The following is a 27468-nucleotide window of genomic DNA, read 5'->3' as shown; positions in this document are numbered from 1 at the left end:
ATAGCTTTCCAGACAGAGTGACTTTCTGTGACTAGTTCTCTGAATTACACTGGCCCAAGGAAAAGTGACCAGGATCCAAATGTCTGAACATAGAGACACTGACGACAAAGCTCCTTCTGTCCTTGGGCCAAGCTCAAGCTGGGCCTGTGCTCCCTGTCTTTGGCAGAAGGCTGTTAAACTGTGAACATGGAGGCTGCCTCGCCTTTCCTTCCCCTCTCCTGCAAGCAGATCCTAGGAAGCACAGGCCACCACTGGCAAGATGCGACCCTCAGTTTCACCCACCATCCTTCAGTCTCTGGAAGGCGAAGGCGTCAGGCTCTTTCCCTACCTAGGATCTTTGCATAGGCTATTTCCTCCCCTAGGACCACACCCCCCCTTTCATCCTTCAGATCTGACAGCCTTCCATCTAAATTAGGGACTTCTGCGTGGCTCAGTTGGTTGAGCCTCTGACTCTGGTTTAGCTCAAGTTATGATCTGGTACATGAGTTAGAGGCCCGCATCAGGCTCTGCACTGACAGTGTGGAGCCTGCTTGGGATTCTCTGTCTCCCCCTCTCTGACCCTCCTGTGCTGGCTTTCTCTCTCTCTCTCAAAATAAATAAACTTAAAAAAGTAAATTAGGGACTTCTCTTGTATACTTTCACAGTGCCCCATACCTTTCCTTTCTGGCATTGGTCACAGGTTTTTTTTTTTTTCTCTGTGATTTTTGTATGTGATTATTTAGTGTCTTACTAGACTGTAAGCATCATGAGGACAGTGCTTAGTACAGGCAAGTTCTTAATCAGGATTTGTTGAATGAATTAATGACATTAAGCAGAATTATACCTGAATCAATTCAGTCTTCCATTCACTGTGTTATGTGCTGGGGATATATAGAATGGGGGGCAGTCTAAGGGGAGAGACAGACAATAAAGATGCAAGCAACAACAACAAGACAAATGGTGAAATGCAGGAAACACGATGGTATTTTAACATCTGATACTTGAGAGTTTTCAAAGAGCAAGTGTTTCTTTTATGGAGGTCCCTGGTGGCCTCAGACCCTTTAGTACTGGCCCAGACCTTTTAGCTCCTCACTCAGCTCAGCCCTGGTGTCCTTTCTCGGGAGGGTGGTCTGCATGGAGTGCTGCAGCCAAGAACTCATGGCTTTGGCATCAGTCAGATGGGTTGAGGATCTCAGCTCTGCGATTCACTAGCTGTGTGATCTCTGGCATATAACTTAATCTGTCCAGGGTTCATTTTTCCCATCTGGAAGACAGAGAGAACATACCTAATCCTCAGAGTTAGTATGAGGACTAAGTCAGATAATACATGGGCATCAGTTCAGCTCACTTCTGCTAAAAGTACAAGAAAACAGAAAACCCAACTCAATCTGGACTTGACAATAAGACATTTTTTGCTTCTATAATAAGAAGTCCAGGTGTGGGGTAGGATTCAGACAAGTTTGATTCTGTGGCCTCATTCGTTCATTCATTCATTCAGTCATTGACTACCTACCATGTGCCAGGCACTGTGTTGGACTTGAGGATATAGCAGTGAAAAAAGAGATACATCTCCTAGCCAGCTGAAGATGATGCTTTAGTGGAGGAAGAAAGATAATAGACAAAAAAAAAAAAAAAAAAAAGTAAAAATAGTACAGTTTATTAGAAGGAAATCAGTGTTTGGGGAGAAAGTAAAAGTAGGAAAGGATTATAGAGGAGCACTCAATTTTAAATGGGGTGGTCAGGGATGGCCATCTTGAGAAGAGAACATTTTAGAAATGACATGAAGGAGAGAGGAAGGTTATCTGAGGGAAAAGCATTCTGGGCAGAAGGAATTACCAGTGAGTGGCTCTGAGGCGGAGGCATGCCTAGAGTGTTCAAGGAGGCAAAGCAGCCAGCATAGCTGGTACAGAATGAGTGAAGAAGAGAGGGAGTCAGAGGGATAACAGGGACAGATGCTGTTGGAGCTTATAGCCACTGTGACAATTTTAGCTTTTACTTATAATGAGCTGAGGAGTGACATGACTTGACATGTATTAAAAGAGTTGCTCTGGCAGCTGTGTTGAGAACGAAATGAAGGGGATAAAGGCATAATTAGAGAAACCAGATGGGAGACTATTGAAATAATCTTTGTTCAAGATGATTGGGGCATGACTCAGGATCTGGATCTATTCTGAAGCTAAAGCCAATAAATGGACCCATCCCCATCTGAAGAGAAAGAGAACGATACAAAGTTTTTGGCCTGAACAACTGGAGGAATGGAGTTATCATTTGCTGAGAAGAGAGAAAGTTTAGGAGCTCAGCTTTGGATCTATTAAGTTTGAGATGCGTGCCAGACATCTAAATGGAGACGCTGGGTAAGCAATTGGATTTATGAACCTGGAACTCAGAGGAGAGTTCCAGACTGGAAATATAAATGTGGGCACCAAGAGAAATGAAGACGGAATTTAAAGTCACAAGACTTGAAGTGTAGGTAGAAAAGAGTAAGGGTCTGAGGCTTGAGACTCAAACTGAGTCCTGGGCATGCCGATATTTAGAGGGGAGAGGAGGAGAACCAGCTGTGCCAGATGCTGTGACAAGATCCAGTAAGGTGAGGACTGAGAATTGATCACTGGATTTAGCAATGCAAAGTCCCTGGTGACTTTGAGAAGACCAGTTTCAATGGGGTGGCAGAAGCAAAAGCCTGGTTGGAGTGGGCTGCTGAAAGGTTAGGGGAAAGAGAGAGCAAAAACAATTCTCTTGAAGGATTTACTAGAAGAGCACGGGGGAATGGGGTAGTGGCCGGGGGTGGGAGGGAGTGGAATCAAGAGAAAAAATTTTAAATGACAGAAATAGTGGTGTGTTTATATGCCGATGGGAAAGATTCCATAGGAAGGGGAAAATTGGTAATGTAGAAGAGACAGAGGAGAATTGGTGCAGCAATATTCCTGAAGAAATAGATGTCGTGTGTGAGAAATCATTCTGGGAATTGTCCTTTGCCTGCTGTGTAAACAGTTCACCCAGCTACTGGGGAGAACATAGAGTAACTGGATAGAGGTAGAAGGTGGAGGAGTGGGTAGTGGGAACTTGTTTACTCTGAATGCTTCTAATTACTCAGGTCACCAGCTGAGAGTGATGATTGATGGAGGAGAAGGTGGCTTTAGGGTTTGAGTAGAGGGGACCAGGAAAGGAACAGTCACCCAGGAGGACAGGGGACTGGATGCTCTAGGGAAAATGCAAGATGGGTCCTGGGTAGTACTGTAGGCTCGCTTTAGGAGAGCAACCATGACTTTATGCTGAGACTGGGCAGCATGGCTGCAAGATTTTTCTCTAGCTGTGCTCAGCTGTACAGATGTAGGGGGAAAATGGGCAGAGATTTGGTTTAGGACTGTTGCTCAGTGGTTGACGATTCAGTTTCTGGCTCCCTCTCTCCTTCCATTTCCTTCTCTTGGTGGATGAAATCAGGGGTGCATATAAGAGTGCACACCACCTGGGCTGCACAGTGTGGGGACTGAGAACTGATTACAAATAATCCACAGCCTGGCTGTATCCGTCAGGGTCTGGTGAGGAAAACAGCACTTGCTGGGTAGTTCAACAGAGGGAGTTTTAACACAGGGAACTTGTTACAAAGGTATTGAAGAAGCTAAGAAGGCAAATAGGATGGTGAGGACTGTCTACCAGGATCTGGAACCATGGAGATACAGGCACTACTTGAGTCACCTTTCAAAGCAAAGAGAAGGGGAGAACTACCCTTACTTCTTTCTACTTTCCGCCTTCCAGTCGGCCACTAGGGCCTCTCAAAGATAGGTGGCAAGGGAGACTGGGAACTGTAGTTTGTATGCACTAGCCCTGCACAATCTAAGGCAGAGTAGGGGAGGGGTGGGGATCTGGGACAAATGACTGGCACACTGAGTAGTCATAAGATGACTTAATGAGAACAGTAAGATATCAGACCTGGAAAGAAATGATTTGCCAAACAGTAGCAGAGTTGAGACTAGAAGCCAAGATCTTCTGTCTCAAAGAGCATTGTTCTTTCTTATACCCTAGAGGTCTTTGGATTTGAGCAGAACTACTCCCTTGAATGAGGCCCAGAGTGCTGCCTCCTCACCTCCTCCAGCACCATCACTGCTGCTCCTGGGGGACATTACATGTGACTGAGGGCCCTCATCTCCTTTTTCCTGCCACTGCCATTGTAGAGGCACACCTGGAGGACGGGGCATTACAGAGTTCATCTGGGTTGAAGCCTGATGAAGAGGCAGGCAGGGCACAGGCCTTTCCTCCGGGTAGACAGGCAACAGTTACAGGACTCTCTGGGCTTTTGGGTCTCGCTAAGCTGTCTGTCCCATGGCCTTGAGGGGTGGCCTCAGGTAGCATAACTTGGCCACCAGTGCTCACTATGGGTGCTGGCAGGTGAGGGGCTTGGTGATCTACTGTGTCTGATAGCTCTGGCTCCTTACCCAGGACCTTTGATGAATGATCTAGCTTTGCAGTTCTGGGAAGGCCTTAGGGGTCCCTTCTTCAAGAGCTGGTATGAGCTCCCAATGTCTCCTGCCTTCTTGAACTGGTTGTTCTTACAGCTGTCTTATTTACTCTTCAGTTCTCTTGACACTTGACTCAGGCTTCTGGAGAACACATATCCTCTGCTGTAAGCAGGAGAAGCTGCCACGTTTGTCTGGATGGCCAGTTGGATTCCACTCCATCTACTTTTACAATAGTTGCATTCCAGGTAAATTTGTTTTAAGTGTGGAGGCAGCACCTCCCCTGTTTCTGCCTAGAAAGCTGCACAACTTGGCCTCCTGGAGGGGAGGGGTGTTTGTCAAAGCCCTAGAGCCTAGAGATGATGACAACATTTCACTTACCAGTGTCCCTGCTCACCCTCCTGGTCTTATCCAGTGAAGCCTGACACTCTCAGACAGGTTGTGGGGCCTTCCCACCTCTGTAGATTTCTACCTGTTTCTTTTAGAAGTATCAGATGCATCTAATCTATTTTAAGATGGAAATTTAAGTACAACTATTTTGTTTTTATTCTTTTCCTTGACTGGAAGTGTTTTAATGACAAATAGGCTCTCCTTGACTGTGAATACAGGTCCATCAAGTTTTTGGTATGCACTGTGTTTGTAGATTATCAGGGCAACTGTAAACACAGAAAAATAGGGTTTTGATGTGAATATATGGGGGGGGGGGTGGAAAGTTGGCTGCCACGAGATTTCTGGCTATGGCCTCTGGTATGACTCTAGCTTTTGAGGGCCACTGGGTCAAGGCCCTTCAAATCCAGGTCCACCAATCTTTGACCCATTATTCAAGATTGGTGGCTTAGAAAGTGTGTGGTCTAATTACTAGAAAGAGAACCTGATTTCCCTACCTCCCCACCACTGCTGACTTTGTGTACAACTCTCTGGCCCTGTTCCATGCCACAAAAGGGTCCATTCTCTCTGATCCCCTGTATCCCCAGCCCCAGCCCCAGATCCTGGAACCTCAGCCTAGGCCTGAACTTGAATTCTTCACTTGCCAGGATAAGGGTTTGGGCGTAGACTGTTTGTTTCTCTGATGATCCTCCTCTCAGACTGAGACAGTAGTTGCTGGCTACTCACCAATCCCTTTTCTCTTTCTTCCACAACATATAGTTAGACCATATTCTCCAACCAACCTCCCTTTGCTGTTTATTGGGGCCTCATGACTGAGTTCTGGCAATGGAAATACCTTGAAGCTTGGCCCCCAAACACCTCCCTTGTGATTCTCTCCTCTCCCATCTGGTAACTGGATATCAACACCCAGGATGAGTCTGGAAATTATATGTTGGATATGGCAGAACTTTTGTCAGCCAGATTCCTGAATGACTCCTATACACCAACAACTGGACTTTATGTGCATAAGAAGTCCATTCTATTTAAGATATGGGTTGTGCTATGGAGCTGTAAAGGTTTACCTGTTTTAGTATTTGGCTTCACCACACCTAATAATTAACAATCATTTGTGATATGCCCTTTGGAATTCTCATTCTTTGGTAAAACTTCTCGAGTCCTTGACCTCTTCCTGGGCATTCCCTGCACCCAGTTGTCTTAACAGAATCCTGCCATCCCTGAGGAGGCTGCTCGGTTTTCCACTTCTCTCATCTGTAGCTCAGATGGAGGTTCTGATTTCTCCTGGATGACTGGTGCCTCCCCCTGTCTGTAATCTTCTCCATGTCAGACCATTACTCTGGCCATGTTCTCTTTTCTCCTTTACCACTGTTTCCTCACCTGATTTATCAGCCATTGTCCCGTGGTCTTGCCAGCTGGCTCATGCCTTCTCCTCACCTCAGGTCAGTGCACTTCCCTGTTTTCCATCAGCACCTGGGCCTTCTGCATGCCTTGGCCCACATGGACCTGGTTGGTTTGTTCTCCTGATCCCCACAGTGGCCTATCCCAATCACTGCCCTTCCTCCAGACCTCTCTCCCCACGGATGGCCTTGCCTCCTGTTTCACTGAGGAAGCTGAGGTGCTCTGGTGTGAATCTTCTCAACCTCCCATCCTGCTTGGTATCAGAGTCACTGATGCTGTTGCCATTTGTGCTCTTGATCCATCTCTAAGACCAGACAGCTGTTCTGTTGGATGATGCCTCTCTCTCTCCTAGAGTTTCAGCCTCTCTCCACTGGCTCCTTCCAAAGCAATTTATAAATACACTCAACCCTCTTTCTTTAAATAACATTGACAACAACAACAACAATAAACAAAATTCTTAGAAAGAATCATCTAGAGTCACTTTGTCATTTCCATCCATTTTTCATTCAACATAATTTGGATTTTGTGCCCACCTTCCGGCAAAGGAGACCTCACCTTCCTTACTGCCAAAGGCAAAGGACTGTTTTTAGTTCTCATCTGTCTTGCTTTCTCTTAAGCATTTGACACTGCTGACCTCTCCCTCTTCAGAATAGTCACTCCTGTCCTATCTTAGGCCTCTAGTGGCTCTTTGGTCCTCTGCCCCAATGTTAACCCTTTGTGTGACCAAAGGTTCTATCTCTGAGCCCTTCCCTATCCTTCATTTCTTTCCCCTCCCCTCCCATCACTCTGTAGACTTCTCTCCCAGCTGTCCTGTGTCAGTTTTCATATTGATGATTTACATACCGAGTCAGTTGTTCACCAGTCTTCAGCTCCAGACCACAACATCCAGGTTCCTGCTGGTGCTTGCCACGTGGCAAAAGTACCACGGGCACGGCAGGCTCAATGTGTGAGAAACTTAACTCATTGTCTACCCCCACCTCAGAACTGCTCCTCTGTTCTCCCAGCAAGGCCACCCGCCATCCCCAGGCCAGAAACTTGGAGTCATTCTGGAAGATTCTTCTTCACAAATCCAGTACATATAATAAGTGGCAAAGTCTCACACTCTTGTGTGTGTAACATTTTCCATCTCTCTCATTGTCAAAGCTCTGACTCACGACAGAGCCTTCCTATCTCTAGCTGGGGGGTTTGCAGGGGCCTCCTAGCCAGTGTTCCCACCGTCAGGCTTGCTGACTCCCCCTTTACTGCCACCAGAGTCGTCTTCCTAAAAAACAAAACTTTATGTCCGCCCCCCGCCGGCCTCCACGTTAAACCCTTTAAAAGCTTCCTTTTGCCTACAAGACAAAGTTCAAGTTGCATTAGCCGGGTTTGGGAAGGTTTCCATGGTCTGCTCCTGCCCTGCCCCCTTCTCTTTCCCTAAACTCCTGCCCTACTCAAAACCTTGCTCTTCTCCAAAGTCACTCTGCCCTTTTACCCCATTCCTTTGCTTTTACTATCCCTTTTGCCTGGAGAGTCCTCCCCTCCCTTGCTTGCCTGGTGAACACCACTCAAGTTTTGAGACTCAGTTTAAGCACTGCTTCCTCTAGAAAGTGTTTTTTTTTTTTAAATCTCCTTTATAGAGTGAAATTGACCCCTCCCTTTGTGTCTGTACTGCATCCACAGCAGGAGCCAGGGTGGGGTGGCAGGAGCTGAGGGCCCCCTGCTTGTGGCCTGCTGTTGTTCACCTCAGCACCGGGGCTCTGTCTTTGTCTCTCATTACTGTGTGCTCGGTGCCTCACCCAGGGCCTCGACGTGCAGGTGCTGAAGAAATCTCTTGGTTGGTGATGATGGGAAAGTGGGTGTGTGGGGGGTGCTGGCAGGATCTTGGCTTCCCACTACAGAAGGGTCTTAGCCTGAGAAGGAGTTGTGAATCTTTATTTACTCAGAGGAAAGTGCCCTCTTCTTCATCTCACCAGTCACTTCCTGGAGACACCTCCTTGCTCTGCAGTGGGTCCTGAGCAGGCACAGTGACTGTCACTGGGACAATTCCTCTTCCAGCTGCAGCTGAAGGAAAACACCTGCAGGAGAAGGGCAAGCTGAGTGGCAGGAGCTGGATGTGGTGCACGGAGCATTTGCATCCTGTTATCTAGTACCCGATCCTGTCCTTGTGGTACAGGTCCGGCCACTCATACATAGAAAAAAAAAATCCTAGCTGGGTTCTCCCTCATTTCATCAGAGTCTACAGCAGGTGCCCATTCCCACTCTAAAAAGCTGGACCTCAGTTTGGGACCGGATCCTCAGTATTCTTCCTTCCATTTGTCCTGAGGGTGATGGTGGCAGGACAGAGTCTGGGCTGAGGCTGAGAACCTCCTTACCTGAGGACTTGGCATAGACTCTCTGCTGGTCCCTGCTCTGGGCGATGCAGGACATGTAAAGCTTCTGGTCCTCGATCTTTTCCACGTCAACATTCAGCACAGCCAGAGAGCCCACAGGGATCAAACTGAAAGAGGGCGTGGCTTAGCCCAGCCATCATGTGGCTTAGCCCAGCCTAACCCTGGCCACCATCCCTTCACTCCTCTTCACTTCATCCTTCTCTTCAACCCACCCTGCCCCAAGAAACAAGTGGCCCAGGGCTCAGGGCCCATTTGCAGGCTCCTGGAATCTGATGGGAGAGGCTGTGCTCTGGCCAGGGACTAGAGGAACAGCTTAGCAGCAACTGGGGGAGGAGAGTGGCAGACAGGGCTCCTGCACCCAACACTGAGGATGGCCAGCTCTCAGTGATAAAAAAAGGTGTGACTTTGGCCGACATCTCAAGGATTCATACTTACTTTTTGAACCTGATATTGAGGCTTAGTGTGAACAGCCCCTCTCCAGCCAGGTAAGCAGTTTTAGAGAAGGTCTCATCCATCATGGCGGCCAGGGACCCTCCATGTGCAAACCTGGGGGTGGGGAGAATAAGGCCTGGGCTATGGGCCTCCCTCTGACCCCGACCCTGCCCATGGAACTACCTTGCCTGTACCTTTCTCCAGGACGGGAAAGGAAACAGAGTAGGATCCCAGCTGATCAAACTGGCCAAAGTCACTTCAGCCTTTCTCTCGTGTTGCTTCAGCATGTTAGCACCCCCTGACACAATTATCTTATTTTGCCAGGAAAATGTTGGGCTTTTTTTTTTTTTCTGATAAAGTTCATGGAAAAACATTTTTCTGATTCATCACCTAACTGCTGGCAGCAATTGCCATCATTTGGAAAGGTGCGCTCATACAGGGGAGGGGAAAGTCCCTGTACTTTTTGGCTTGGGCTTGGAGGCACAGCCTGGGGTCAGCCCCCACCTTATCTGTCACTATAGCCAGTGCCAGGGCCAAGCCTGCGTTTTCAAGGCGGCTAAATGTGAAATGTGACCTCTGCCCTCTCTAGTGCCTTCCGAGCAGCCAGTAGGCTGCCTGCAGAAAGGGCCTGCTTCAGCAGGATGTACAAACTCTTGCTTTACTTAAAGTGAGAGAAATGTTCATTCTTATGTAAACTGACCTGCATGCCAGAGCTACTTCACTGTTGGTGAGGTTGGGGAACATAGAAGGGTGTCCAACTCTAACAGATAGCACAAAACGGATTCAGGGTTCTCATTTTCAAAAGCCTGGTTCTCCATGGACCAGCCCAGCTGCCCCACTGTGCTAGCATGGATTCCTCTCCTGTTCTCACCACCAGGAGGGGAGAGAGCTGGGGGCCATGGAACCACACACCCACCTGGTTTGACTCCACCTCTCACTACCTGTTTGATCTTGAGCAAGTTGCTAAATAAATAGTTGAGCTGCTAAATTGGTAAGCCGTTCTGAGCCTGTTTTTCCACTATAATTCGTAAATAAAAAGAATTCCTATTAAGGGGCCTGGGTGGCTCTGTTGGTTGAGTGTCCGACTTTGGACACTTCCAGTGATGATGTCTTGGTTTGTGGGTTTGAGCCCCGTGTCAGGCTCTGTGCTGACAGCTCAGAGCCTGGAGCCTGCTTCAGATTCTGTGTCTCCCTTTCTCTCTGCCCTTCCCCCGTTCACACTCTGTCTCTCTCTCTCTCAAAAATGAATAAATATTAAAAAAATTGAACAAAAATAATTCCTATCTCATCAGATTACATGAGGTAATGTTTACAAACCCCCTCGTGTACCTCCACATTGCTTGAAAGAGGGATAAAGGAGTTGATGCCGAAGAACCCCAAACCCACTCTTTCCTTATCCTCACTGGCCAGGCAGGGGCCCATTGGCAAGTGTGTGGATTCTGCAGGATAGCCCTTGGCCAGCCGGTAACCTACCCCTCCTAATTGCCTATGGGCTGGGTGGGTACTTATGACAAGATAGAAAATATATATTGGTGTCTGCCTCTGATTCCTGACACAGTGCTGCTGAAACTCTCATAATTTCCTGGGTGATGGGACTGTCTTGTTCTATTGAGGCAACTCTGGGCGTGCTCCTGGATGGCTCCTGGATGGGGGCTGTCCCCAGAAAGACCAAGCTATGATTAAAATCTTGGCACTTTCACCTTCCCCCACCCCATTCTCTCAAGAAGGGAGGAGCGCTAGAAATGGAGTAAATGACGGATCATGCCTGTGTGAGGAAGCCTCCATAAAATCCCAATGGTGCAGGGTTTGGAAAGCTTCCAGGGTGGTGAACGCAGGCACAGTAGGAGGGTGATGCACTCTGACTCCACAGGGACAGAAGCACCTGCATGCATTGGGGACCCTCCCAGACCTTGCCCATGAACGTGCTTCATCTGACCATTCTTCGGTATCCTTTATCAGACCCTTTAATAAACTGGTAAACATAAGTGTTCCCTGGAATTCTGTAAGCTTCTCTCGCAAAGTAATTGAACATGAGGAGGTGCTAGTAGGAACCTCCAAATTGTAACCGTAGGGGCCAACGCAAGCCACCACAAGATGGGCCAGTTTGACACGAAGATTACTTTAAATAATTTTTTAAATGTTTTTAAAATGTTTATTTATTTTTGAGAGAGAGACAGAGTGTAAGCAGGGGAAGAGCGCAGAGAGAGGGAGACACAGAATTGGAAGCAAGCTCTGGGCTCCGAGCTGTCAGCACAGAGCCCGATGAGGGGCTCAAACTCACGAACCATGAGATCATGACCTGAGCTGAAGTTGGACGCTCAACCGACTGAGCCACCCAGGCGCCCCTATACACTATTACGTTTGATTTCCTCTTGTTCATCTGTCTCACATCAATATGATTCCTCATCCAGCTAGAAGGACCCTTGAAGGCAGCAGGAAATTCTTGCTCCCCAACATAGCCAAATCAGACAGAAGTCGTGGGAGCCTGGGGGCCTGCTACTTGTGATTGACATCTGAAGTGGGGGGCAGGCCTGTGGACTAGCCCTTACTCTGAGGGATCTGATGCTCTCTCCAGATAGATGGTGTCAGAATAGAGTTAAATTGCAGGACACCCAGCTGGTGTCACAGAATTGCTTGGTGTGGGGAAAAGCCTTCACCCGTGTGGTGATAAGAAGTGTCAGAAGTAAAGTGTCCTGTGTGAGCAGTAAGGAGACACACAGGAGAGAAAGAAATGGTAGAGGAGAGCTGGGTTTTTCCCTATAGAGTAGACCGAACTGGGTGTTTCTTTCTATTCAGTACTAATCTCTTCTCTGGACCCCTCAACCTACTGACCTCAGTGTTGGATGGTCCTCCTCTGTCTCTCCTGCCCCACATCCATGAGCCCCTAAATAAAAGCTACACTTCACCCCCTACTTGGGGTTTTCCTCTTTAGAAGGAAGGGGATCCCTGACCTGTGCAGGGCTCTGACCTAGTCCCCCAGTGTCAGCATGCATTAGTATGAAAACCAGTGTCTCCATGGAAGACCGCTTTTGTATTGCCAAGGCGACCAAGGGCTGCAGTCTGAAACCATGGCCTGTGGAGGTGCTGACATCGATTAAGATCTCCGATGGGGCACCTGGGTGGCTTAGTGGGTTAAGTGTCCGACTTTGGCTCAGGTCATGATCTCACGGTCCGTGAGTTTGAGCCCCACGTCAGGCTCTGTACTGACAGCTCAGAGCCTGGAGCCTGCTTTGGATTCTGTGTCTCCCTCTCTCTCTGACCCTCCCCTGTTCATGCTCTGTCTCTTTCTGTCTCAAAAATAAATAAACATTAAAAAAAAAACCAAATCTCTGAATTTAACGGCTACTGAGTCCCTCTCAGGCCTTGGGACCCTAGCGCTGCCTCCCCCTTTCTCCCTCTGCCTTGCAGGGACTCTGGCACCAACAGCTTTCAGCGATTGTTTAAAGAAGGAACAGTGACAGAGCAGAAGGCAAACAACCACGGACTTAGTGGCACAGTGGCCTTGGGCAAGAGGCTCAAGGCTAGCTTGATTTCCCTTGTGGAATTTATGTTATGTCTAGCAGTCTATTCCAAGTTTGAAGACAGCAGAACACAATAGAGAGATCGGTGGACCCAGATTAGAGTCCTGGTCTGTCCTTGATTACCCGTGCTCCTGCGGGCAAGTTACCTTACCTCTGTGTGCCTCAGTTTGTCCACGGGTAAAATATGAAGTTTGGGTAGATGGTGTCTGATAGCTATATTGTGCTGTATGGTTCATGAGTATATACAATATTATAGTTTTCAGCCACTTAGGCAGATGGATATTACTGCCCCAGGTTTCAGGTAATGAGGCTGAAGGCCAGAAGTTAAACTGTCTGCTTGGGGTCCAAAGGCCAGCAAGGCAGAGCAGGACTGGAAGTCTGGCTCCACATTTTGTCCTCTTCCAAGGTCACCACACCCTTCTCTCAAAGTGGGCCCCAAAACCACCTTCTTATTGGGAAATATTCAGATCTCCATAAGGAGGCTCTCCTTGTCTGAACAATGGGGACTGGAGCAGACGATCCAGGATGCCCTCCCAGGCATGATGTTGAGACAGAAGCCCAGTGCCCACTACCCCCACCCAGCTCCTTAAGGAGAGGTACAGACTCCAGGGCCTGGTGTGTGGCTAATCCATCAACTGAGCAAGCCCAGGAAGCAGCTGAGGACATCCACCCAGGCCTTACCCTGGGGCCCCCTCCAGGTAGGGGCCAGGTTGGAAAAGACAGATGGACTTCTTCTTGGACGGGTGGAAAAAAATGACATACTCATAGCCTTGTCCTTCCACTTGGAGGCACCTGGTAAAGATGCGCCAGTCGCTTTTGTCTGGGGAGAGACGGGAAGGGCTGTAGCTGGAGGGGGAGTTCGTGATTGTATGGGGCCCGTTGGGATGCAGGGCCAGCCATTCAGCACCATGTCTGGAGCCCTGTCTCAGGCACAGGGTCTGGGAGAGAACCAGAGGACACCCAGGCTCTGCAATCTGAAAGTGGAGACAGAGCCCTCTTCTCAGGGATCCCTCAGTCTGGAAGGAGGAATAGTCAGGAAGTTCCCTGGCTGAGTGTAGAGATAGGATCAGGACCAGATTAAGACTTTAACAGATCTTAAACACTGAAAATTTAAAATGTAACATGTAATTCATATATAATTCAAAATAACAAACAGTAAAATACTAAACATAGTCAAATAGGAGTGCTGGCTGGCTCAGTTGGTAGAGCATGTGACTCTTGGTCTCAGGCTTATGAGTTCAAGCCCCATATGTGTGTAGAGATTATTTAAAAATAAAATCTTAAAAAAACCCAAAAAGTAAAATAAGTGCAGAAAAGTCTACCAAAGTTCTGGGTTTTTTTCCCCCCAGAAAGACAACGACAACAACTACATCCTTTTTTTGATGAATACCAAGTTCTTCGAAAAAAAAAAATTATTTTGGTGACCCTGCCTTGTTTGTGACATAAACCTAAAGGTCATCTGTCTACTGGACCACCCAGTCATGAGTAGGCAGGAAAACCACATATGTGAATGAGACAAGAAAATAGGGACACCCTCTGACACACACATATGCATGCACACACAAGAAGAAAGACGAAGGTGGAAAGTTCTATCCATCTGGTGGGTGTTTTGGGAGACTGGCTATGGGCCCAGTAGAACAAGGATGGTATGCCAAGGCCTGCAGTGAGGGTGGGGACTGGGTGGAGAGGACGACTTGGGATAAGGCTTGACAATACAGAAGAACACCAGGTAAGAAGGCAGAGGGCAGGGGGGCTGCTCTTGGCTGGGAGCAAAGGTAGCCACTTGATTATATTCTCTTGGATGGGAGGTGGGGAGCTAGAGACCAGAGAGCATACTCTTCTTTTCCCCACCTGCTGGGGCTGAAAATATAAGGAGTGGGGCAGACACAGAAAGGACTTCCAGCTGAGAACTGGAAGGGAGTTTGTGTATCTCCTTCCTGAGGGTGGAGAGTCAGTGCAGGGCAAGGGATTGGCTGAACCCCCAGGTGGGCTGGGTGTGCCCAGGGGTCCTCCCAGACCAGCCCTTACCTGAGGTAGCTGCTAACCCGAATGGGAGCTTGAGCCCCTGGATGTGGTCTCTGTTGGACTTGAAGGAGGGTAGTTTGATCCAGCCATCAGTCTTGGTCTTCTCCAGAAATTCCTGGTACAAGTTCAGCATGTCTGGACACCAGCTGGCATTGGGAAGGGCATAATCCTTCAAATCCGTCTTCTCCAGGCAGAATCTTGAAACCTGGGCAGCAAAATCAGGGAGATCAAACAGCTTCCTGGGGGAGGGAAGCTGCTGCTTGGGCTGTGAGACCTGTAGGTGATTTGCTCCTGGGTTCCTGGCTCCTCAAGCCCTTCCACCAGTGTTGACATACAAGAAACAGCCCATTTTCCTTGTAGAGGGTTTGGGGACACCTGTGGGTGACTGGCAAGGGATGCTAAACTGTAAAGGAAGGGGAAAAAAAGGAACCAGGGCTGACAGGTAGAGGCATACTGCTGTGTGGCGGTCCCGTTTAAAACCTGTGAACTCTCCTTTGAGGCTGAGAATTGCTAGTCTGAGCCCCATTGTACAAATGGGGAGACTGAGGAAATATGGCTAAAGTTTCAGGGAATAAAACTTCCCATAATAGCGAATACTGCTCCTATTAATTGAAGCTTGTGAGTGTGAGAACTGATGGTCAGACTAGAGCCTGTTCTGAGACACTACCCTACAGGATGCGACCACAGCTGTTGAAGACCACTATTACCACCCCCACACCTGAGGGGCTACTCCAGCTCTGACTACAGCTGTGAGTGTGCCTGGGCAGAGTAGTTCCTTTGAAACACGGTTTTGGCACCCACAGAAGTGTGATACCATCTGTGAGACAATGTGAGCCCTCTATGGCATTGAAGGCTCACAGATCAGTCACTGCTCTGGGCAGTAGGCCAGCTGCTTTGCCAAACCACACACAGACCCCTCCATCTGGAACCCCCCAACTCAGCTGCAGTGGTCTGTGTGCCACAGAAGGAAAGCGACTTGTTGGTGGCCACACAAGATTCAGACCAGGACAAAAGTGTCCTAGTGGTTTTAGTTTTGGATCCTGGCTCCTTGGTTTCTTTTGTCTTTCTTCCTCCCCACCTTCCTCCCTCCTTCCCTTCATTCCTTCCTTCTGTAATCTCTGGGCCCAACATGGGGCTCAAACTCATGACCCCAACATCTAGAGTTGCATGCTCTACCAACTGAGCCAGCCAGGAGCCCCTTGATCTGGGTATTCCAAGAGCACCTTCCCTTTGCCAAATCAAATAGCTTCCCACCACACTGCCCACCTGCCCATCCATGATCTGGGAAGTGGAAATTTGGGGTGCTCTTTATGCCTTAAGCCCCCAAGAGAAGGGCCGCCTGCCTGGCTGAGCTGGGAACTTACTCACCAGGGAGTCTGTGGAGGATCCAAACGCTGAGGTGCAGTTGAGTCTGGGCAGGACATGGGGGGCTCCCAGAAGGACTCTGTGGTGGCCGAGTCTTATTACTGCCTGGAAGCCTCTCCTTATCATGGCTGAGTGTGAGGATTGGGGCTGGTGGGGCTGCTGGCAGGCTCTTAAGGAAGCAGCAAAGTGAGTGAGTGCTCTTTAGCTGCACCCTGGTGCTGTTGGTACAGCCAACTCTAAGACAAGTCTCTCTCCCCTTCTGTCACAAGGTTTTCATCAGCAAGCTTCTGCAGATGATTAGGCAAGATGGGGCTGGTTTGACACAACACCCACAGATGCTTGGGGCCTTTAGCTGGTCCCAAGCCCCACCCAGCACTTGGGGAGGGGCCAATGCTGTTTGGACATGAAGGTTTAACAGGACTGGCCTGAGTCCAGAAAGAAGTATTTGTTAACAAGGCAAAAAAAATACATAAAGAAATAGCATATGGTACATGGAGCCTCAGAGGGCTGCCCTGAAGTGTTTGGGGAACAATCCAAGAAGATCCCCAGAATGATAATGGAGGTCTGTCTCTTGATTGGAGGTTGTTGGGGGAGGGTCTGTGTGTGTTGGTGGTGGAGCCTTTGGGGCATGTGGTCTGCAGCAAGACCACGAAAGCCCTAGTATGGTCCTGGCCCTCAGAGAACCATCTCACAGCTCTCAGTTGCCCCTTCTGATATCCCAGACAGGGGGTGGCACGGAGAAGCCTCCACCTGCTTGTCCCTCGTGGGGATACACACGAGAAGGGGAAGATCTTAGAGGCAGAGACAGAAAATCATTTGGATGGGGCGCCTGGGTGGCTCAGTCAGTTGAGTGGCTGACTTCGGCTCAGGTCATGATCTCACGGTCTGTGAGTTTGAGCCCCGCGTCGGAGTCTGTGCTGACAGCTCAGAGCCTGGAGCCTGCTTTGGATTCTGTCTCCCTCTTTCTCTGCTCCTTCCCCGCTCATGCTCTGTCTCTCTCTCTCTGTCAAAAATAAATAAACATTAAAAAATTAAAAAAAAAAAAAGGAAATTATTTGGAAGGAAGCAGCTTAGCCAAGGTGCTCTCATGCTTTGGGAACCCCAGGGAAGAGGCTGTGTGCTGAGGGTGAGGTGGGGAGATGGGCAGTGGTGGCCTTGTCACTGGCAAGCCTGGAAGAGAGGCGGCTTTCAGGGGAAAGGTGGGAAGAGTGTTCAGCCAGTGTCTGCAGGCCTGTGGGCTTTTTTGGTGATGATATTTGTTCTGTTGAATTAAAACTGCCAGTTTTCAACTATAAGTCCCAGTTTTTAGTTCATTGGAGAAAAGCATGTTCTGAAGGTCAGAACTGTGCGAAGGTAGATGATGATGATGATGATGGTGGTGGTGATGATGATGGTGGTGATGGTGATGATGGTGGTGATGATGATGATGGTGGTGGTGGTGATGATGGTGGTGATGGTGATGATGGTGGTGGTGATGGTGATGATGGTGGTGATGATGATGATGGTGGTGGTGGTGATGATGATGATGATGGTGATGGTGGTGATGATGATGATGGTGGTGGTGGTGGTGATGATGATGATGGTGGTGGTGATGATGATGGTGGTGGTGATGATGGTGGTGGTGGCAGTGATGATGATGGTGGTGATGGTGATGATGGTGGTGGTGGTGGTGATGATGATGATGATGGTGATGGTGGCAGTGATGATGATGGTGGTGATGGTGATGATGATGGTGGTGGTGGTGGTGATGATGACGGTGGTGATGGTGATGATGGTGGTGGTGGTGGTGATGATGATGGTGGTGGTGGTGGTGATGATGATGGTGGTGATGGTGATGATGATGGTGGTGGTGGTGGTGATGATGATAATGATGTGGTGGTGGTGATGATGGTGATGGTGGTGGTGGTGGTGATGATGATGGTGGTGGAGATGATGATGATGATGGTGATGGTGGTGGTGAGTTTTGGCAGTTTCTGAAAGACCAAACAGATTTAATAGGGAAGTTTACAGATTTTGTCCCACCTGCTTTCTGTGTTTGGCTGCCCCAGAAGACTAGAATATAAATATTTTCATTATGTCCTGTGAAGGTTTTTTTGCTTGTTTGTTTGTTTAAGAAAAATGTTACTGGGGCACCTGGGTAGCTCAGTTGGCTGAGTGTCTGACTTTCAGTTCAGGTCATGGTCTCGCAGTTCGTGAATTTGAGCCCCGTGTCAGGCTCTGTGCTGACAGCTCAGAGCCTGGAGCCTCCTTCAGATTCTGTGTCTCCCTCTCTCTCTGCCCCTCCCCTGCTCATGCTCTGTCTCTCCCTCTCTCTCAAAAATAAATAAACATTAAAAAAATTTTTTTAATTAAAAAAAGAAAAGCTTTACTAATGTGTTATTATTTCAGTAAAGTTATTGCAACAGGTGTAAAAGGCATACATTATCACAGGCTATAAAGTAACAAAGGAATTTTATACAATTAAAATATTACACAGACTGATGGGATTTACTGAATAACTAACAGATCCATAAAGGAAACCAAGTCTGAAATATGAAATCCAGTAGCACCTAGAGTATCTCTGAAAGTAAAACTTTTAACTGTTTCATTCTTTCCTAATATATTTTTTAACTTTCTCCCAAATACAGTGCTCTCAAACCCCAAAGATGAATGAAGGGCGTAATAAACCCTGAAACCAAAAACATATCGCCAGAAGAACTATAAACACGGACTCGGACTTAAGAGTTTTAGTTGGAACTCACTGAACTTACTATACTTGAACCAATCCTAGGATTTCTGTGCACTGAATACTGTATATGAGGAATACTGTATATGAGGAAGATCTCTCAATCATAAGGTTTGCCAGTAGGGACAAGTTAAAAATTAGGAATATACGGTATTATTCCTATCAAATATTTTTTCATAATTTATGTTTATAACAAAACTATAATTAAAATATTTATTATACTTGTTTATTACACATTTAGGGACAGGGCAGGGACATTTATGTGTTTGATAGCTTAGCATCCACTTTATTGTGCTTACTTATTTTTGTAAGGAACACGCAACACATACTACATCCTCCCAACATTCAAGGTAATGTAATAGCAAAATTCTCCAAAGAAAAATAAATGGAAATTGCACTAAATACTGTTTTAATTAGGAACAATTGCTATAACAAAACAAATAACATTATGCATTATTTTTCCAATGAGCTTCAGTTGGAGAAACTGAACAGCAGAAATCGATCTTTAAGATTTTGGTCATGCAAAACTGGTAATTCTCTGAGATCTGGGAGATGCGTCAGCAAAACCACAGACACAGCCTACCTTTCACCAAAATCCTGGAGAAAAGTATTTTCTGACTTTGGGGGAAAGACGACTGAACGCTGGCTAAGATGGGACTTGCTGAAGTCTTGAGCCACCTGGGAAGCTGGCCCCAGGAATGAGAGAACCACCATCCTGGTGGCAGATGAGAAATTAGCTTTGTGTTGAGCTGCCTAATGGCTTATTTTAACAGCTGTAAAAAAAAAATTTTTTTTACATTTATTTATTTTTGAGAGAGAGCACAAGTCGGGGAGGGGCAGAGAGAGAGGGAGACACAGAATCTGAAGCAGGCTCCAGGTGATGAGCTGTCAGCATAGAGTCCAACACGGGGCTCAAACTCACAAGCCATGAGATCATGACCCGAGCTGAAGTTGGCTGCCCAACCGACGGAGCCACCTAGGTGCCCCTCAATGGCTTTGAATAAAAAAAAAAAGTGAAATGCTTCATTGTGTTTTCTCAGAAACTAATAAAAAGATTACAGAGTCCTACACAGTTTGGAGACACAAAGTGGATGCTGAGTGACTAGAGGTCACTCCATGTGTGGAATTTTAGAAAGTTAGTCCTTGGGGTAAATGGCGCCGTTGCTCTGGCAGCAGAGAGGAGGTAGGGGACACTCTGTGATCGGCCAGTGGATAGATGAGGGTCCCAGCTGGAGGAGCGATCTTTAGTTCTAGGTTTATCTCCCACTGCTGACACCTCTGTCTTCATAAACGGTGATGTCAATAACTCGAAGTCCTCTCTCAATAGGATCTGTCTGGGGAGGCCTTGGAAAGCATATATCTTCGCACTCTCCTACTGGGACGCTGTCTCCAGAACCTTCTCATAATGGGTTTCCATGCGTAAGAATATGGGGAAGCCAAAACAGCCTTCAAGATGTGATTGGCCCCCAAGCTTCTCTGCTTCTGCATAAAGGTTACTTAGAGTTCGAATTGTTTTTTCAAACTGCTGCCTATCAATCCGGCTCTCCTTGGTCTGGAGCTGGCAGTGTGTGGTGCTGCTGTCGTCTTGCTGAATGAATACCTTCCCAGACACTGGCGCCTGCCGTGACCTCTTGGCGAGGACTGGCTGGGCCTGCCGCCTCCTCGGCCCTCCAGTGGCAGTCACACCGCCTATGTTGTCCTGTTCTGTGAATGTTTGAATGAAATTTATTCAAAGATGCGGAAACCAGGTTTCTCATCGTTTCAAGTCTCTGGGTCTAGCTAAAAATGCCAACATTTAAAATGCAGACTTTTACACAAAACAGGTCGAGGATCTCCAGATAAGTAGAAGGATCTGGGAACAAGTCACCTTTATGCCTATACAGCAGCTGTTGGCTGGAGCCAGACGTCATGCCCTCTGGCTCATCCCAGGCCTCCCCTGGTACCTGGCATCCCTCCATTCCCTTGCCAGTCTCTATGTGTGATACTTGATTGGGAGGATGGGACTCGAGGAGGAAACAGGAGAGAAAAGAGGAATCTTAAAGAGGGTACATGGACTGTAGAGGAATCGGAGGAAAAGGGGAGTAGGAAGAAGGAGGGGCCTGATCCCAGGAAGGTTATCAGGAGCCTCAGGTTGGCAGGTTTATCCTGATTCCAGGAAGAATCAATAGCTGAACCTGAGAAAAGAAATCCTTGTTTCATTGCCCGAAAGCTACGTGGGACCTAGCTTACCACCCATGCACAGCCAGACTTCCCTTGTAGATGGTACACCCCAGTGGGATCAGCATCTCTTGTTGCCTGACTAGAAAAGTAACACCATCTGTGAAGTAATAGAAAATATATATAGTGGTCTCTTCCCCTGAACACAGCTCCTAAATCCATAGGAATTTTCTGGGTGATAGGAATGTCTTTTGTTCTAATGAGGCAACTCTGGATAATGAGTCTCCTGATAGCTTCAGGATGGGGGCCAGTCACCAAAAAGACCAAACCAGAATTAAAAGCTTGGAACTTCCAGTCCCTGTAGGTTTTGAAACCCTTTGGGAGGGGTGCCTGGGTGGCTCAGTGGGTTAAGTACCAGACTTCAGCTCAGGTCATGATCTCACAGTTCGTGGGTTTGAACCCTGCATTGGGCTCTGTGCTGACAGCTCAGAGCCTAGAGCCTGCTTCAGATTCTGTGTCTCCCTCTCTGTCTGCCCCTCCCCCACTCAAGCTATCTCTCTCTCTCTCTCTCTCTCAAAAATAAATAAACATTAAAAAAGAAAGAAAGAAAGAAAGAAACCCTTGGGAGCTTCCCTGGTGTAATCTGAAACCAGCCCATAAGGGAAGGGCAATGAGAGACCCAAGAAAGAGGCAGGCCACGCCAGGTTAGCAGGTGGCAGTTTTAAGAAGCAAAGGGAACTTATAGGAGAGGCTAGTCTTGGGCAGCAGCAGGACAAGTGGATCCCCACACCCACCTGCCACATTTTAGGTTGAGAGAGAAAGTCCTTAACTGGAGCCAATCATGTATACTATGCAGGCGTTTTCAAAACCACATCATTACTCAAAGCTGTGTCCTTGGAGCAGCCTCTAGGAGTAGTAAAGGCAAGTGGAACCCACATTCCAAGGACAGGGGAGGGGGTGGGGACCTCTGATCACCGGGGTCCAACTTATGGGTCAACAGTCACGTCTTCTTGATGACCTTCCCCAACAGGTCCCACCCTCCATTCTTCAGGAAGGGGACAGGGGCTGAAGACTGAGTTAATGATCCATGATGTCTATGTGATGAAGCCTCCATAAAAGCACTAAAAGTACAGGGTTTGGAGAGCTTCCAGGTTGGCACACCCCAACTCTATGGGGATAGCAGTTCCTGTGCTCAGGACCCTCTCAGACCACACCTCTTCACCTGGCTGTTCATCTGTATCCTTTATCATATGCTTCATTATGTAATAAACCAGTAAGCATAAGTGTTTCCCTGAGTTCTGTGAGTGGTTCCAGCCAATGATCGAATCTGAGCAAAATGGTCATGGGAACCTCTGATTTATAGCCGAGTCAGACAGACATTGTAAGCAACCCAGGAACCCACCACTTGCCATTGGCATCTGAAGTCTCGTGGGACTAAGCCATGAACCTGTGGGGTCTGCATCTAACTCTGGTTAGTGTCAGAGCTGAATTATAGGACATCTAGGTGGTGTTGCAGAGACTTGCTTGGTGTGGGACAAGGCCATGCATCTGGCATGAGAAGTGTGGTGCAATCATGAAGGAGAAACACAAGAGAATTTTTCTGTAGGCCTTCTCCCACTTGAGTTATTTCACAATTTTTGGTTAAATCAACTGTTAAATATTTACATCATTATGATTATGAAAGTGTTGTTCTCACACTTGCCAAGTACCAGTTATACATCCTTTCTTGTATAACTTTTATTTTCCTTGAGTTGATGATTACCAAAGTTCAGCTGGATGCTACTGTCCAGGGCAATACTAAAAACTGAAGGGGCTGTCCAGTGGGTCAACCTCCATCTCCCAGGGGTGGGAAGAGATCCAGAAGACAGAAAAGAAAAGAAATAAAGACCTGGCAATGTCTGTGATATTTAAGAGCAGTACAATGGGATCAATGGTATGACAGATTAAAGGTGACTAGAAATAAAGACATCTGAGGACATTTATGCCGATGGCAAAACCATAGGTGTGATCCTGCAGTCAGTGGCTGGAGTAGAATGAAGGAGTTTGTTCTAGGCCATTTAGGGAGAGAAAGACTTGGAATGTGGAGAAAGTGCTACTTTCTCCCCTTCTGACTCCTTTCCCCACCATTCCACACATGTCATGGATTCCCCGTGCAATACTAAGACCCTTGCAGATGTAGGCTGGGAGGTCAGCTATGCAGGGAGGTGGAAAGGTATTGGCCGGTGCCTCGAATGGGTTTTTTCCCCAGCATGAATTTTGGCCCCAACCCTTCTTCTGTGTGAACTCAGCTCAGGAAAAACAAAGAAAACTCAGCTCAGAGGAAAGAAAGCATCTCCCCAGACCTGGACTCCCTGGAGATGCAATTAGAAAAAAGAGAGAAGTCAGTCAACATTCAGCATAATTCAGAACTCCCGTTGGATTTTGATGTAGCCTATTTGCCTGCTTGGTTCACTTTCTGTTTGGGACTCATGGGGGAATGTGGAGTCTGGGGGTTTCTCTCACTGTGATATGACCTGTCCCCAGAGGCATATCCTGGGCCAGACCTGAAAGGTAGGTGGTCCACAGGAGAACCAGCAGTGGTGTGCCCATCAATAATTAACAACCACTTCCTGCGGGGGTGTGGTGGGGGGGACCTCTAACTGGTAGCTTTTGCCAACTTCTGTGGTAGAAATATTCCTACAGCTGGCTGATTTCAAGCTACCAGTGAAACCACTTACCCTGACTGTGAGGCAGGGGAAAGATGTATACAGTTGGCTCCTGCAAGGTGGTAGGAACTGGCTCCAGCACCCACTGATCTAGAAATTTCTCTGGTGTGGCGCAAAGCAACAGAGGTAACCAAGGCCTGGTAGTTTCCATGGGTCACTTCCTGGTCTCAGGATCCTTTCTTCCTTTTAGCAGCTCCCAAATCTAAATTCATAGCCACCCCTGTCTCTTTGGGAGTTCCCTTTCATCATGGAGTAGCCCTTAGTCTCCCCAGCCTGCCCTCCTCCCTTGCTCCCACTAAACAAGTTCACAGGACACTCTTTGCTTAGAGATACAACTGTAAATCACTAAGAGGAAACAGAAAAAGAGCAACACTTCCAAAAACCTTACAAAGTCCTCCTCAGTTTGGGGGCCCTGGAAGCCCTCTCAGACCATTCCAGACATGTGGTGGAGCTCCCTTGATGGGGGCCAGCCGGCTCCCTCCTGTGATGGTGGGTTCCCGGCACTTTGGAGTGGTTTGTCAGGGTGGCCCCATCTGGCCTTCTTGGATGAGGCAGGGACTTCCCTACTGGACTTCCTAGAGGTCTATGAACTCATTTCTTCCTGAAGACTTGGCTCTTGGGCTCACCCCTGCAATTTCTAGAGGGGTCCCAGACTGCTCGTGCCCTCTTTGTGACTGATCTTCAGACTGCTCAGGCTGGCCCTGACCTCAGGGAAGGGTGGTTTCTTGACCTTCTTCTGAGCCAAGGGTCAGGGGCCAGGCTGACTGATGGGAAACTGAAGGATGCTCAGAGGCGGCCATCCTGGTCTTGCTCCACTCAGGAGGTGCTATGAAAGGACACAGGCCCAATTACCAGCTTTCCTAATTTCTCCGGAAAAGCCAGTACAAATCCAGGCTTTTATGTTATGTGAAACCTTTTTCTTTTTAAAGTTTATTTTGTTTATTTTGGGGGTGGGGAGGGAGAGAGAGAGAGAGAGAGAGAGAATCCTAAGTCGGCTCCATGCTGAGTGTGGACCTCCCATGACTCTTGATCATGACCTGAGGCAAAATCGAGAGTTGGACACTTAGACTGAGCAACCCAGGTGCCCCTGAAACCTTCTAACTTTTAAATGTTGCAACTAATTTATAAACATACTGCTGGAGCCAAACTAGACATCTCCGACTGGATCTTGTCTGGCAGGCTGCTGATCATGCCACCTGGTCATAAGCTCGTTCCCCGCCCTTCCTGCTCTTCTGCCCAAATCCCGTCTCTCTGACTACCCCCAGAGCAGTCCTTCGTTTATGGTTTCCTCTGGGAGGTATCATCCTGAGATTCATTGTACACCCTGGACTCCCACAGCCGGCCTTCGGAAAGGAAAATATGTGTCGCGTATTGAAAGTGATAAATCAGTTGCCTTGGCGTTTTTGCTTCATCCAGTTGTTAAGGGTTTTGGCTTGCGGGTGGGATGGGTGAATGAGCGGCTTGGGGAAATGCAGAAGCTTAGCCTCAGACTAGCCAACATGGGGGGGGGGGCGTGAAGAGGAACCCTGTGCTCACCAAACCTGGGCACAGGATGGAGCTAAAAGAAGCGGTTGCTAAGTGCTGTGCCCAGAAGGGCCCTGAGCGGGTGCCACCCAGAGAAGAATAACAGAGGGTGAATAGGGCTGTGGTGGAAGGCCCGGGGCCCAGGGGAGCTGGGTGGCTGACAAGCAGGGGTTGGCTCCAGGTGCCACTGCCCGGTATGATCACTGCACTGATGGTGGGGGTCCCAACAGAGTACAGGTAGGGGATGTGCCAGGACTGATGGAACCTGAGCTCCCCTCCCTCCAGATGTGAGAGCCCCTCCCACAGCTCAGCTGGAGTTACCTATTTGTGGACTACCAAGAGGCAGAGAGCCACGCCCTCGAAGCTCAGAAAGCGACAAATCCTGAATGGGTGTGTGGGCACACTCAGGGTGGGGCTCACAGTTCCTGGCGAGGCCTGTACTTGAAATCCCTTCTTCTTCAAACCTAGACAGTCACTTGAGAGGTGGTACCTTCAAATCAATGGAACTACATGGTGTCACTGGCAAATCTGCCTCACTAGTTTGGGGCATGAAGGTCACGTTCCATTTCCAAAACACATCAAATGGCTAACACTGCTCCCATGATATCCTGAACCGTTTCTCCCCTGAAAACTCAGAAACAGGGGTGTCACTGTGTGTTGAACTGGCTCCGTGGCCAAGCCTGTGAGCCCTCCAAACATAGGTGATGGTGACTTCACCAGCTTCTGGGGGGTGCCCAGTGCTCTGCTTTCCTCAGGTCACGGCCATCCTGGTGGCAGAGAGCGTGTCAGTCACATGGGCAGCCAAGGCCTGTGGCCCTGACTGGGTGGCACTCCTACTGACCAGTCACAGCAGGGGCTAAGGTGAGGTGACATGTGAGGCAAGTCTTCTTCAGGCCTCCAGGAGGAACCTCCTCTAGGCCTTGGGAGCATGCTCACTGGGTGATTCAGCTGCCCAGTGCCCCAGAGGAGGCCTTGAACAGTGCCTTCACAGGGTAGGTTCCTAAGGCTCTCCCACCTCAAGCTCCCACCTCTGTGCTTCTCAAGCAAGGAACCCTCTCTTTTTTGGGCAACTTCCCCTGCTAACCCCCTGTAGCCACCCTTCTCCACCTCCCTTTCTCCCCAGCTGGGCCTCAGACCTCCACTTAGTCCACATGAGGGAGGCCCACTTCTCCAAATGCTTCCCATCTGTCACTAGAGTTCTAGAACCCATAAACCCTGGATGATTAGCATCTGAAAAAACCAGTTCTTCCTTTCCTGGGGACTAGTAGGGCTCCATCTACACATCTCTGGGAGATGACAGGAACCATTCCATTCTTTGAGTGTCAGGTGAAGATTCAGTTTCATACTGAGCCAGCCTGACCTTGGATTCCTTCTTCGACGCCAGGCTGTCCAGGAGTGTCTGGCGTTGGGGCTCTGCCTTGGGTTCTGTCTATGAAAATTAGTAAAGAACATGTAGAAAGATCCTTTCCTGAGGCCGGGGCTGCTGGCTTTCAGTGGGCCATGGGAGCTCAGGAGACTTGGGCTCTTTAGAGGGCAGCTCTCCTGCCCATGGCTGGGCATTGGGCACTGGGCACATGGCATCACCACTGTGTCTTGGTGGTCCTGTCAGCAAAGAACAATATTGTAGCCGCTCTGGTGTAGAGTTCCTTGGCTTAGAGAAAGCCTTGCTCCCTCCCTGGGGCCCTCTGCTAGTCTGAGGTGGCCTGGTTCCTGGACATTGTGAATGCCAGTGCTTTACTCCCTGCCCCTGCCTTCTGCAGCTCCAGAGTCACCTGGCTATTATAGTGCACACATACACAGGGGCAGGCACGCCCACCCTCACAAATGTACTATGCATGGCCACACACGCTCATATATGTGCACATGTGCTCACACAGATGCACTCACGTATACACAGATATGGGTGTATATATACATGCACACAACACACACATGGGTTTGTGTGTGCATGTCTACCCATTCACATATGTAAATCATACTGTACACATGTATATGCAATGTACACACGGGTGTACACACACACATACACAGATATGGCCATACACATGTATACATTCAGAGATACAAATGCACATGTATGGACACACATGGCGTTTGCATACATACTCCCATGCATACATGCTCACTCGCACACTCACATAAACACCACACATGTGCACATATTCACACACACGCATACACACTCACCTGTTTACATATTGTGATATTGAGAGGTATTGTGCCATGTATTGTTCATCATAGTTTAAAGTTTTGCTTCTAAGATGTAAATATTTAAAATTTTTTTTTTTCAATGTTTATTTATTTTTGGGACAGAGACAGACAGAGCATGAACGGGGGAGGGGCAGAGAGAGAGGGAGACACAGAATCGGAAACAGGCTCCAGGCTCCGAGCCATCAGCCCAGAGCCTGACGCGGGGCTCGAACTCACGGA

General features: G+C 48.3%; 1 protein-coding gene across 1 annotated transcript; it reads right to left on the bottom strand.

Moving 5' to 3' along the window:
- Positions 1-8112: 8112 nt before the first annotated feature.
- THEM5 (thioesterase superfamily member 5) lies at positions 8113-26627 on the bottom strand. Its single transcript, XM_047847977.1, has 7 exons — positions 26623-26627; positions 15931-16083; positions 14566-14767; positions 13219-13357; positions 9020-9130; positions 8567-8691; positions 8113-8269 (listed from the first exon to the last, which is right to left on the bottom strand). Exons 2-7 carry the CDS (start codon positions 16051-16053, stop codon positions 8226-8228), a joined length of 744 nt encoding a protein of 247 aa, XP_047703933.1. The 5' UTR covers positions 16054-16083; positions 26623-26627; the 3' UTR covers positions 8113-8225.
- Between the last annotated feature and the right edge of the window lie 841 nt (positions 26628-27468).

The sequence above is a fragment of the Prionailurus viverrinus genome, unplaced genomic scaffold (assembly GCF_022837055.1).
Source record: "Prionailurus viverrinus isolate Anna unplaced genomic scaffold, UM_Priviv_1.0 scaffold_50, whole genome shotgun sequence".
Classification (NCBI taxonomy): Eukaryota; Metazoa; Chordata; class Mammalia; order Carnivora; family Felidae; genus Prionailurus; species Prionailurus viverrinus.
Note: the sequence above shows the minus strand (reverse complement) of the source record. Positions and strands in the feature narration are given on the sequence as shown.